Source organism: Nipponia nippon, unplaced genomic scaffold, assembly GCF_047370975.1.
Source record: "Nipponia nippon isolate SJK-2023a ecotype South Korea unplaced genomic scaffold, ASM4737097v1 scaffold_1, whole genome shotgun sequence".
Classification (NCBI taxonomy): Eukaryota; Metazoa; Chordata; class Aves; order Pelecaniformes; family Threskiornithidae; genus Nipponia; species Nipponia nippon.
Window position 1 is genome coordinate 24,412,459 of NW_028262290.1, and position 12,437 is coordinate 24,424,895.

General features: G+C 39.1%; 1 protein-coding gene across 3 annotated transcripts in view; it reads left to right on the forward strand.

The window, feature by feature from the left end:
* Positions 1-12,437, forward strand: part of STK3 (serine/threonine kinase 3) — a 138,197-nt gene that overhangs the window by 9,125 nt on the left and 116,635 nt on the right. For all 3 annotated transcript variants that reach the window (XM_087749066.1, XM_087749075.1, XM_009469315.2), the window contains exon 4: positions 2,926-3,040. In XM_087749066.1, the coding sequence (XP_087605192.1) occupies positions 2,926-3,040 (115 nt within the window). The remainder of the gene's footprint in view (positions 1-2,925; positions 3,041-12,437) is intronic.

The following is a 12,437-nucleotide window of genomic DNA, read 5'->3' on the forward strand; positions in this document are numbered from 1 at the left end:
AATTTGCTCTTATTTGGCAATGAGCAGTACTCATCCCAGATTTAAAGACAATCTTTTTAATGCAGTCTGAATTAATTCAGATTTGTTGCTGAATATGTTGCTCAGATGTTACACAGAGCTTGACTGTACTGCTCCACAGCATCTTGTCTATAGGGTCATGAAGGAGGAGAGAAGGTTCAAATATCTATCCTTAAATACAGGGATAGAGATCTCGGAGTACATTGTATCTAGCACATGAAAATGCAAGTTCTTCAAACGTGTTTAGAACCTCTGCCTGCAAGCCCTGATCTGAGTATTTGCGACCTATGGACACACTGGTCCTCGTAATCTGTTCCCTTTTGGCACTGACTGCTCTGAATGCTAGAAGCTTGTTAAATGTGTAGGCAGGGGAATGGGAGGAAAAGGAAGGATTTATGTTTTTTCCCGCATTCCATGAAGATGTGTGATGAGGTTATTTCAGGTGATACTAAAAGGATTTGGGGCCCTGGAGTTTTTTGGGGGGCTTCTCTTAAATCCTTGTCATCCCTGTGAGACTATTTTTGTCTGTCTGGCCAATTGGAGTTTTGTAACAGGTACAGATTAAAAAGGAAGCAGCAATCTTGTTTGTCTACTTAACTGTGAAACTAGATTTGATTCCCAGAGTAGGTCCTTAGCTCTTCCCGTGCACTGGAAGAGTTAAAATGTGTTTACTTTGATTTGTCTTGTTGCTGTGCTCTTCTTTTTATTTCCCCTGTTTCATTTCTTTCCCCTTAGAAAAAGCAAGACATTGAACAAGTTGGACCTTAGGAATTCTCAGAAAGAATTCTTCTGTGGGGTCAGTGATAGGATAGCAGCCCTTAGTCGCTGCACAGGCTTGAGCCATGTGAGCTGACTGGAAGCAATGGTGTGGGTTGTAGTGTGTGTATGTCTGTTAGTACCAGACCAGGATTGGAATAGGTACTTAAAACAAATGTCTGTGAAATATACTGACAGGGAAAAGAAGTGTTGAGAATCTTCTAAACTTTTCACCTTTCTTTCTGTACTATGCTTCTTGTGAGATTTTTTCATTCTTGTCCTAGGTGGGCCTACTCAGCATCTTATTCCTGTGTGCCCTGTCCTGCCCCCTTTTCTCTGCCCTTGTTCTTTGTTTCCTGCTTTTCTGTGAACAACATGTTGCATTTAGTATCTACTGGAGATGTACTATTGTATAACTTTTTAAAGTAAGAGTTCAGAATTTTAGAACACAAACTCTTCCTTCACTGAACAAGATGCACCCATTCTCTGGTTGAAAAGAAGCGTTGGGCTGCAACTCTGCACCATGTGCTTGTATACCTGTCGCATGCCTTCGTGCAAATGCAGTGCTGTGCAGTACTGATGGGAGGGATGATGCACTTTTTAGTACTTTATTTTCACATGTGATGATTCCACAGATATTACAGAAAAGCACTGAGCTGTTGTAGCATCTCAAATAAAAGATGATTAAATCTTAACACTTTACCCTTTCTTTCTTCTCCATGCCTGTTTCTAGAACTAGCTACACTGTATATGCTGAAGCTCTTCTAAGGGGAAAAATGTAGATTCTAAGACAAGCAGTTGATATGGAAAAGGCTGGCCCATGTAGTTAACTGGGACAAGCCTTTAAGCAAATGTGAACAGTGTTTTGAGATTGCACAGCACTTGATGTTTTGAAAAGATCATCTTGTCCTGATTTGTGATAATACACAATTTTTGCTGGGAATACTAGCATAGTGTAAATCTGGCAAGAGATGGTCACAAAAAACAGTGGGTTTTCTTCAGAAGTAATAGTAACCTTCCTCACTTCAGGAATTAAAAGGAGCAAGATCAGTATGTCATACTTGTAAACGGCAGACTTTTTGACTAGTTAGGAGGGAATTGGCCCGCCTTGCCTTCTGTAAAGGCAAGTTCCTATAGTAATAACAGTTGCTCTTTAATGAAGTAGTTTGCTGGTAGTTTTGGCCATCTTTTATAAAGATAGCACCATGTTGCAGGAGACAACCATAGGTCCTCTCTTTTTCTTACATCAGTTTACTAACAAAAAATGTTGCTGCCAAACATGCTGATCCTAAAATACAGTTCCTTGCTCCAAAACAAAATAGCGTTTGATTCTACACCACAATGCAGGTGTTCTGATTAGAAGCCACTGTCTGAGATCTCAGTGTCTTACTTCCTGACTTTGTGGGAGGTGGATGGCAATCTAACTGTAATCTCCTTTGCTTAAGTTCTTTCAAAAAAACCCCTCCAACCTTTTATTTCCATAAATGCGCCATCTAATCACTTTTCTGAAGGATGATCCTTGTTATGTTTACCACATCTGTTTATGCCTTTCGTTTGCAAGTGCCTTCGAGGAAGCATTATGTCAAGTGACAAACTGATGAGTAGCAAGGCAATATGTTCTGTTTATGACAGTACTGTCTCTTCACATGAGACACTTCAATATGAAAGTGCATTTGCAAATCTAGAAGTCTTGTTCAAACCAACACTAGATTCTGTTTAATATGGAAGTCTAGATCTGTACTTGAAATAAGTTCATGCTTGCAAAACCAGGAAAATATGAGTGACTTTCCATGTTCTTTTGCTCAGGAGAGAAGAAAACAAGGCAATCTTTTTGAGAAGGGAAATATCCAATAACTTTGTGAGAAGAGTTAAAAATTAAGAGAGGCCTTAAAGGAGGGGAAAAACAAAGCTTTATATCAAAACACTAATGTTTGGGAAAACTATGTCTGTATTATAATTTTATTAAGCAGTCAGACTTTAGCAAGGCATTGGTTAAGCTAATCACAATTTTTAAATGTATTTGATTATACTCTTTAGCTGTGTTAGTATGTGTCAAACTGTAATTTTTAACAACAATTGTGATGATGATTTTTTTTTTTCCCCTACTAAGAATTCGTCTATTCATCTAACTTTTTTTTTTTTTCCATCTAGTCCCTATGTTGTCAAGTACTATGGCAGCTATTTTAAGAACACAGATCTATGGATTGTTATGGAATATTGTGGAGCTGGCTCTGTTTCGGACATAATTAGACTTCGTAATAAAACGGTGAGTTTTTTTCAAAAAATGTATAACACCTATTAAAATTAAACTGTGAATTAAGACTAGAAGCCAGAACAAAAGTCAGAGTTACGAGACAAGATCTTGGCTGATGCCAAGGGGCATATCTGTGCCTTGGTGCCTCAGGAAATAAGCTCGTGCAGTTGCTCTGACTGTGTCTGTTTGTCCATTCTTCTGTGGAGTGATCAGCAGCAGAAGCAAATGCATTTTGAAATATGAAGATCCTGTCATTTTCTTCAAAATTACTGCTTTGTACAAGGCAAAACTGTGTATGGCTTCTTCCCCCTAACCCTTCCACCTTGCAGTCTGTGAGCAGGCCACTTAGTACATGCGCGTAGAATTGTCTTGCTCACACTCAGTAATCAGGGAGCATGAGAAGTAATTTGCATTACTCAAGGAATGAGAAGGGGAAGGGATGCTAACTAAGGAATGTGAGAGGGAACCAAAACCGAGGGTTTAGTGGAAGAGTCTTAGTGGGCTCGTAACAGCAGTAATGTAGAGGAGGATGCAAACCTGTAGGAAACAGGCTTTGTTAGTTCTACTTAAAAACCAGCTTCTCTGAAAAATGTTTTGCTGTAGATGTCAAATAATCTCTAGTTCCTTTGAGTCCATTGTCTTCAGTAGTGGGCTGTTCATTTTACCAACAAGTACTGTGAGATGGCCCTCTACTTGCTAGCTCTTTACATTTTATAAACGCACCCTGAAATGTTCCTTGCACCATACCTGGGAGCAGAGAGGGAAAGAGAAGGAGAGAAAAACAATGTTTAGGCTTAGAAAATAAGACATAACAGAAAATGGAGTGAGTTTTATTAGAGAGTGGGGGTGATGTCCAGACTAGAGGGAGCCCCTATGGAAAAGGTGTCTTGCATCAGGGCTGCTGTAATCTTGAACTGATGACTGGGGAAAAGCCAAAAGCAATGGGAGATTACTGGAGTTCCTGCAACCTTTAAAACTGGTGCCCTTACAGCTGTATATTATCCAAGGGTCAGAAGCTCCGATAAGAAATCATGCAAACTAGTCCCGAATTAAAAAAAAAAAAATAAAAAATCATCCCATTTAAAACAGGATTTAGAAAAATAAGGAGCAAACTTGTGTATGCATCGATAGAAAATGCTAGAATTTTTTATTTAAAAAAAAAAGGTGTGTGTATATGTGTGTGTATCTATATTAAATAAATCAGGCAATCTAGTTTCTCTTGTATCTATTTTAAGATATTGACATAGTAGAGATATTAGAGATTTGAGGGAAAGAGATGTTTGAGTCTCAGAGCAAATGCATACCGATGATCAGACAAACTAACTCTTCTGCTGCTGTTTGTGATTAAAGTTGATATGATTAAATAGCATAAATCCTATTCTAAGAGATAGAATAATCAGTAAATACATGGATACATGTAATGAGGGTAAAGACAACATACCTTTTGTAAAGGGAAGTCATGCAGTGCGTGGCTAGTAGAGTTCTATAAAGGAGTTGTTGGGCACAAAAATAATGCTGGTTGGTGTAAAGTTTGTCTGAATGTGCTTTGTACTGAAAGGTTTATGAACAGGCTTCCACACCAGAAGCTCTTCAAGTAACACACCTGTAGTGGAGTAAATGGGGAGTTCTGTCATAGATGGGTAGTTGGTTTAAATAAAAAGAGGATGTGAGTAAATGGTCATTTTGGGAATACTACATGGGTCTGTGCTTTCCTCTTTGGGGGAAAAGGGTAGAAATACTGATGAGAGAGGTTATGTTCCTAGTTGTAAAAACAGGGAAAGACTTGAAAGGCTTTGTGGTACTGAGTGTCTGACTGAGAAAATAAGCATAAGTAAGGGTGAAGAGATACATTTGGCTTGATGGGTGAGGCAAAGTCTTTATATACAGGTTCATGAGCACTTCAACTTAATGTTTAGAAATAACTGAACAAGTAAAATGGTTGCCAAAGATTACAATAGTACCAATGACGTAACAGAACTATGGAAGTTAGAGAAAGGTGATAAGGGTGATGAGAAGTAAAGAATACTTCTCTAGAAGGAGGTACTAAATGGATTAGGATACTTCTGTGTTTAAAGAGGTACCTGGAGGAAGAGATATGGTGGAATGTTTTGAAAACCAGGAGTAGCACAAAGAGAGTAAGATATGGCTATAAAAACAAGAGATCACTTGTGTTAGTAGATCCAAAGCAAAAATTTTTTCTCTACACGTGATGATGAGGTCCGCTGTACAATTATAGAAGATCTTATAGATGCTAAGAGTTTTTTTTTCTAAAGGCAATTGAATAAGACCAGGAAAAAATGACTGTGGCTGAATGCAAGTATTTAATGGCTGGAGCAGGAAATCCATGTGCTTCAGATCTCTGGGAAAGTGAAGCAGACAGCTATCACTGTTTACTTGACATGTGCTTACATTCAGACAGGCTACCGGGCTAGATGGAACTTTTATTCTGGCTTAGGATAGGGGGTGTTGTGGTGCATGTAACAAAAAAGGCAAAGCAAACTCCTCCATTTCTCACTTGCCATGCCTATGTCTTGCAAGGTTTGGAAGATTTAGGCAGAGGCTTTGGACTTGTTTGAATTCTCTTGCTCTTTGTAGAACAGTGACCTGATCACCCAGACTACTGTGTGATAGGAAGCTTGTGACTGTTACTGGAATGATGCTGCTTAAAGTACTTCAGCATTCTGTTGGTGACCTTAAATTTTTAATGGAAACAAGAAGTGGTTTCACTGTACTTTTCACAAGAAAAAAATGTCTTCACTTGGAAGTGAGGATGGAATTGATTCTTATTTTGTCAGAACGTTTATTGAATAGGCCCAGACACACAGGGTTATGTGTTCTGTAACTTTCCTAAGTTGTCAAATGAAGACTGTGGCTGGGCCAAGGAAACGTTCATTTCTTCCTTCTCATATGTAAGGAAAAGAAACTGAGGAAGAGAGAATCAAAGTAAGAACCCTTACTTTAATGTAATGGTCATTAGGATCGTCATATCAAAATAAGCCTTAGGAAAAGGTGGGTGTCCCCTCATATTTGGGGAGGAAACATTACTATGCATTTGGCCTTGTTGCTTATCTCTAAAACTAAAAGAGTTTACCTATCTTCTTTTTCTGTATCTGTGTTTCCCCTATTTTTTCAAAAGTTTTTTGTTTTTTTGTCTAGAAAGTAAACAATGCTGGGCTTTGCTCTAATGGACCAGAAATGAGGGAAGTAGAATTCAAAATTAAGGAAATTTCTAGTGTCTGTTGGGAGCCTGTTCATATCAAGAGGTTTTCAGCTTGACAGGAGCAGGCTCTTGTCCAAGAGGCCCCGGGCCACTACTTTGAAGTTAAATCGACCTCTGGAATTGTGCCTCAGAGTTTTCTAGCATGCCAGGTGGGTCAGCAGCACTGGAGCAAGCTTATGATGCCTGTTAACTCATCTGAGGTGTGGTGCTCATCAGCCTAAGGCAACAAAGCTGTATATCTAGTTTTGTCTGCTTTTCTGAGACTGATTTGGGAGGTACGTGTGTCTTATACAGTCAAACTGTGGGCTGCTGCCAAAAAGGGCAGTTCCGCTGTTATCCTCCAGCCTGGCTGATGTGTTCCTGCCTGTTTCATGCCTCAGATGCAGTGATTGTGTGGCTGCAGGGTGATCTTGGATAAGCCTGATGATCTGATGGGGGAACATTTCCTCTCTAGTCTATCGTCCCCACTCGCTTGTGAGCTAACTCAGGACTTATTATGGCAGCACAGTGGCTGGATCTGATGCAAGAGAGACATTAGGAATGAGCAGTGGGGAAAGGGAAGGAAAAGAAGGAATGAAACTGACTTTTTCAGTGGCAGCTTGCAACAGAATGAAATAATTACAATGTGAAGCAATACTTTAAATCCTGCTGGCTGCTATTAATGTATTGGGAAGTATTGACACACCAGCCACTCTGCCTCTCTACTGATAATTTAGAGCGCACTTGCTCGTCCACTGGTCATGATTAACTGAGTCGTTCTAATCCTGTCTCTTTTGAGGACCAAATTCAGTTGACTGTAGCATACCATGTAGTGGCTATGCAGTGGGTTTATGAGACAAAACCTTCTTATTTAGGATAGTATTGTAAGTGAGAAGTGTAGCAACGTACTCCTGTACAGGTGGTGTGCTGTTGGGTCCAGAGATCCTGCATCTTGTATCTGAACTGTGACTTCCTTTACATACCAGTTTATTTATCAGTTACATATACATCACCTCATGTATTCTTATTGATTATCTTCTGCCATGTTTTCTTAGCTAATTACTTTTTTCATTGTGTTTAAGCTCCAGTAATTCAAATGAATAGCGTATCTGTATTTTTAGGTGCTGTGTTTGAATGTCCTTCTGGTTTTGCTTTCTCTTTATGCTGCCATGGGGGTTCAGGGCAGACCTTTGTTACCGCACTGGGCTAAAGGCACTTTGCTCATAAGAATGTTATTTTGTAGTTTTAAGCAGTCATGCTTCTCGGTAACTTCACAGTTAAAATAGTTTTAATTTGTAGGTCTTTGCTGCACTAAAATACATGTGATTTGCAGCTGTACATTGGTTATCTAAGGCCTAATAACACTTACGTTTTCTGTTTAAGTAGCATCTATCATAGTATATCTTCCTCAGTTGAGCCCACATGGATTAATTAGTAGCCAGCCAGTCCATACACAAAGACTGAAATTCCTTCTGCGCTAGCTAACTTGTTTAACTGATCTTGGTGGCCAGAAGTTATGGCAATGGACAAGTCCATCCTGGATATGCTGCTGACAATGTTCTGTTGGTAAGCCTTCTGGGAGGTGAATTGAATCAATGGGCAAGTCAGCTGTATTACCAGAGGCTGATTTTTGGGCCAAGACTCTTCAGGTACTTTTCTATACAGCCAGACTGAGGGAGAGGAGGAAAGAAGTTGATCCAAAACATCCTGGTTGCCTTATTCTGTGTCTAGCCTTACAAACCAAGGTAGTCTATACTAGCTTCTGCAATGCAGCACAGAAATGTGCTCGTCTAAAAAAATCCTTATTATGGTAATGAACGATTGACTGTTACCTAAACGCTGCGTGGCATTATCTCAATTTTTAGGAATTATTTTTCCTTAGTTCTTTAGAGTAGCATTGTAGGTTCCTTCAAAAATGTGTTGTGGTGTTTGAATCTTAAAGCGATAGACCTTTCTTGTAACCTTGCAGTAAAACTGTGTCCATCTGCTTGGAAATTAGCTCATAGGAGAAAATTAGCTTTCATCTCAGAAAAAAAAGTATTTGTTGTTTGTGTGCCAGAAATAAGACGCGTGTGTTAGGCTGGTTAATTGTCATGAAAGAAGAGCAAGTTAGAGCTACACTGTTATTCATCTGTTTCCAAAATAACTATATATATATTACATGCAAATAAGGCTGCCAAAAAGGCTGCAAATAAGGCTGCAGTCAGAAGTTGGGAAGTTTCAGAACTAAGATTGGCCATGCAGCATCTTCTGATACCTGTGCAGTGTGAAACACTAATTGTCCTCTCTTCCCCCTTTTTCTACAGGACTCAGTGTTAGTGGATCATGCTCACTCAGTGAGGAGTCACTGTATATACTATTAGAATAGTATATAACCTGAGGTCTGGTGTTTATTTGCAAAATACTAAAAGAGTTGCTCTGAAGACAGAATTATCTTTCCCCAAACTTTATCTGACCTTCATCTTTCCATTAAAATAAATACTGTTATTAACTAGTCAGATATTGGTATGAACATCTACAGGTCAGTTCTAAGGACAATTGGCTTCCTGGATGATCCACACCAGTGTGAATGGTGTGAACGGGTGTGTAGTTTGTGAGCCAAGTGATCTATTTGCAAATATGTTTTATATAATGGTAAAGTTGTTGTTTTTAAACAGTGACAACTGAAATAAATAAGTGCTTCCTGTTTGAAAGGCATGTGGTTGTATTTTTTTAAATGACCTGTGGTTAGGACTTCCATTGAGGTTCTTGACCTTATTCACAGTGCTTTGTCAGAAAAGGACTCTGAACAGCCCAACTAACTGAATTGGTGCTGATCACAACTGTGTGTATACATGACAAATGCATGTTGTTGTGCTACTGAATCATAGTTAAAATGTGTTTTCCCATGTTAACTGTATTTAGTACAGTGCTGAAGACACTTTGCACTGTTCTACATTACTTGCAAGGTTGTGCTCGACATCTGGTTAGCCAGCTGAGTACTTCGTAGATGTCTTATAGCAAGCTGGAACTTGGTAGTGAAGAATAAGGGCTATGGAGTCTGACTTCTGTATTCTAAGCAGCTCTTGATCTTCCTATGTGTACTTATTAGTGCTAGCTAATGTTGAGTGTGTGACCATGGGAGATGCCCGAGATTTCCTGAAATAGTTTTCCATATGAGCCACTAGATATTTTAGATGATTTTATGTTGCTGCTAGGCTATATTCGTTTTTGAACTACAGGTAGAAGACTCTAATTTGTTAGCACTATCTTGAATTATCCAGTCTAAAAATGCTAATTTAAGGAGAAGAGAAGGTGGGGTCTGTTGCATGTTACATTCAAGAGACATTACAAAAGTTATGTTACTGGGATTATGTAGTCAGAAACACAAATATGAAAAAACAGCAACACTGATTATCACCTGCGCAGTGAATGGTCATGTTATGCTTATTGCGGCATATTTTCCGTATCATTTTACATGCAGCATGACTTGGGCTCAGTAAGAAGAATGACACTTGCTGCCTCACTTCCTTCGTATGATCCTATGCCTAAGTTGTTATACTTGAGTATAACTGGTAATTTTTCTATGGTAGTGAGTTCTTATTCCATCCATTACCATAATATTGATGTACCCCTTTAGTTATAATATAGGAAGAAGAAGGGATTATCTCCATTAGTTTAAGACAATTACTTAAAGTCTTAGACCAAACCTTGTCATCATAAGTAATTTAGATGTCGTGATTTCATACGTCACTCAAGACATAAGCTGTGATTTTTGTTTGAAGGGCACTGTCTTCACATAGAGCATGCAGGTCTGCTTAAAACAAGAAGTCTGAAAGGTAATTGCTCTGAAAGTGAAGCTCAAGGAAAGTGTAGTCTCACTAAAGTTTGTAGCAGACAGTGGGAACCAGAATCTAACGTTGACTTCAGGCTAGAGCTGCAACTGTAACCACTCTTTTTTTCCCTCTGAAGCTTTCTGCCGCAATTCATGAGTTATACTTCAAGTATTACAAGTGGGAAGGGTGTCGCAGTAATTGTCATATCTTCTCCCCTGCTCATTTGCTCATCTCTCCTGCATCTCGGCCTCTTTGTTAGTCCAGCCTTGTCTTCACATAAATGAAGACTAGGAGAGGTATGTGATTATGATAAGATCGGTGATGTTCGAGCTCCATCGTTTCTGGTGGAAGAATCATTGTACCATGATGCCTTTATTTGCCATGAGAGTGGACTTACTGGGTGTGCTCGGCCTAATCAGACTGTTTAGATTCAGTGATCTGATACTTCCTGGAAGCATCAGACTTAATGTGCATGCATTACTTAGTGTAAAAAGAGCAGCTGGGAATGGACTTAGGCAGTTAAAGCAATTCAGCTGACCCAGACCCCTTCAGAGGAAGGAGAATGATTGACTGTGAGCAGAGAACCTGTAGATGAGTTGTCCCAACAGCTGCATGGATTAGGTAGTGTGTGATAGACTGTGTAAATGCACCCTTAAGTCTCCTTTGTGCATGGCATCCATAGCCAGTTAGACATAGATATGTGAATTAGCTGGTCTCCTAATCATGTGGAACACCTGAATTTGTTGTGATCTGCTTTGCTCCAAATTTCCGTTTTAAAGATTGGCTTCATGGTCAATGTTTTCATGTAGGCTGTAGAGTTGTTCACCTTTATCATTCACATTCATTTTAATATTTAACTTGCATGTGGTTTTGATGATGAGGGATTTGAAGCTGCTTCATGGCTGACTCGTATTTAGGAGGTAGCACCAACCCATCAAAGGGCCACAGCATAGAGAATTAGAACTAGCCAAAGATATCAAGCAGATAAATGTTCCACAGGATTTTAAATTAGGATCTTGACACAACTGGAAATCAGAAACGAAGTAGAAAGATAATGACTGTGAAATTATAGTAAGGTACAAGATACAGAGCATGCTATGCTGATGGTGCTGTATGTTTAAAAGCTCAGAATAAATCAACTGTTTTAACAGGGAACATAATACCCATATGGCTTGATCAGGAATATTATGGTATAAGAACCATACATCCAGACCAGGATAGCAACACTGACTGTAACATATTCCTAATATTAAAATATTAAATAGTTTTGTTTCTTTTAGTTGTACTGTGTAGTAGTTGTCAATGGCATTACTTTTATGTCAATATCAACTACTGTTAGAACTAGAGAGAACTGGATATTAAGTAGATGGCAAGTTGTGTGCTATGACAAGGTATATTAGGGGCTGATTCTGCACTTAGCTGTTGCCTTTGTAAGTCGAAAGTCACTTGTAAGGACACACGTGCTACACTACCTACGTAGTGACTTTTAACCATCCTTATGAGGAGAGCCTGTGATTTAGGGTAAAGAAGGGAGGAGGCATAATTAGGAAGTATTTTGATGTGGATATTAAGAGTTTATTTGTGGTTTTGTAAGATTTTTGTGAATAAATGAATAATTGGAGGAGCTTTGGATCTGTTTTTGTATACTTTGGCCCCTTGTTGCTTCCAAGAATTGGCAGGCTCAGAAAGTGTGTCTGCCTCATCTATTCCCCCAAATTACATCAGTCTTATGTTAGTTTATGTGCCAACTAGTCTCTATATGATGTAAAGAAGAATGATACGTTGTGTTTTGTTGTGTTTAAACAAAAAAATGTATTTTTATATATTTCCCAACAAAACATTTTTTTCGTATCTTGTATATATGAAGACATAAGCTGTTGATGCATTTAGGTAATCTGTCTTCAGGCATATGTCCTTTTAATACAAGTTTATAATGATGGAATGCATTGTAAAATCCAGATGGGGTTAACTGCTATGCTCGTGGCAGGGGAAAAATAGAATAGAATAGATTATTTCAGTTGGAAGAGACCTACAACAATCATCTAGTCCGAATGCCTGACCACTTCAGGGCTGACCAAAAGTTATTAAAGCAAGTTATTAAGAGCATTGTCCAAGTGCCTTTTAAACACTGACAAGCTTGAGGCATCAACCACCTCTCTAGAAAGCCTATTCCAGTGTTTGAACACCCTCTTTGTAAAGAAATGCTTCCTGATGTCCAGTCTGAACCTCCCCTGGCACAGCTTTGAACCATTCCCATGTGTCCTATCACTGGATCCCAGGGAGAAGAGCTCAGCACCTCCCTCTCCACTTCTTCTCCTCAGGAAGCTGCAGAGAGCAATGAGGTTGCCCCTCAGTCTCCTTTTCTCCAAACTAGACAAGCCCAAAGTCCTTAGCT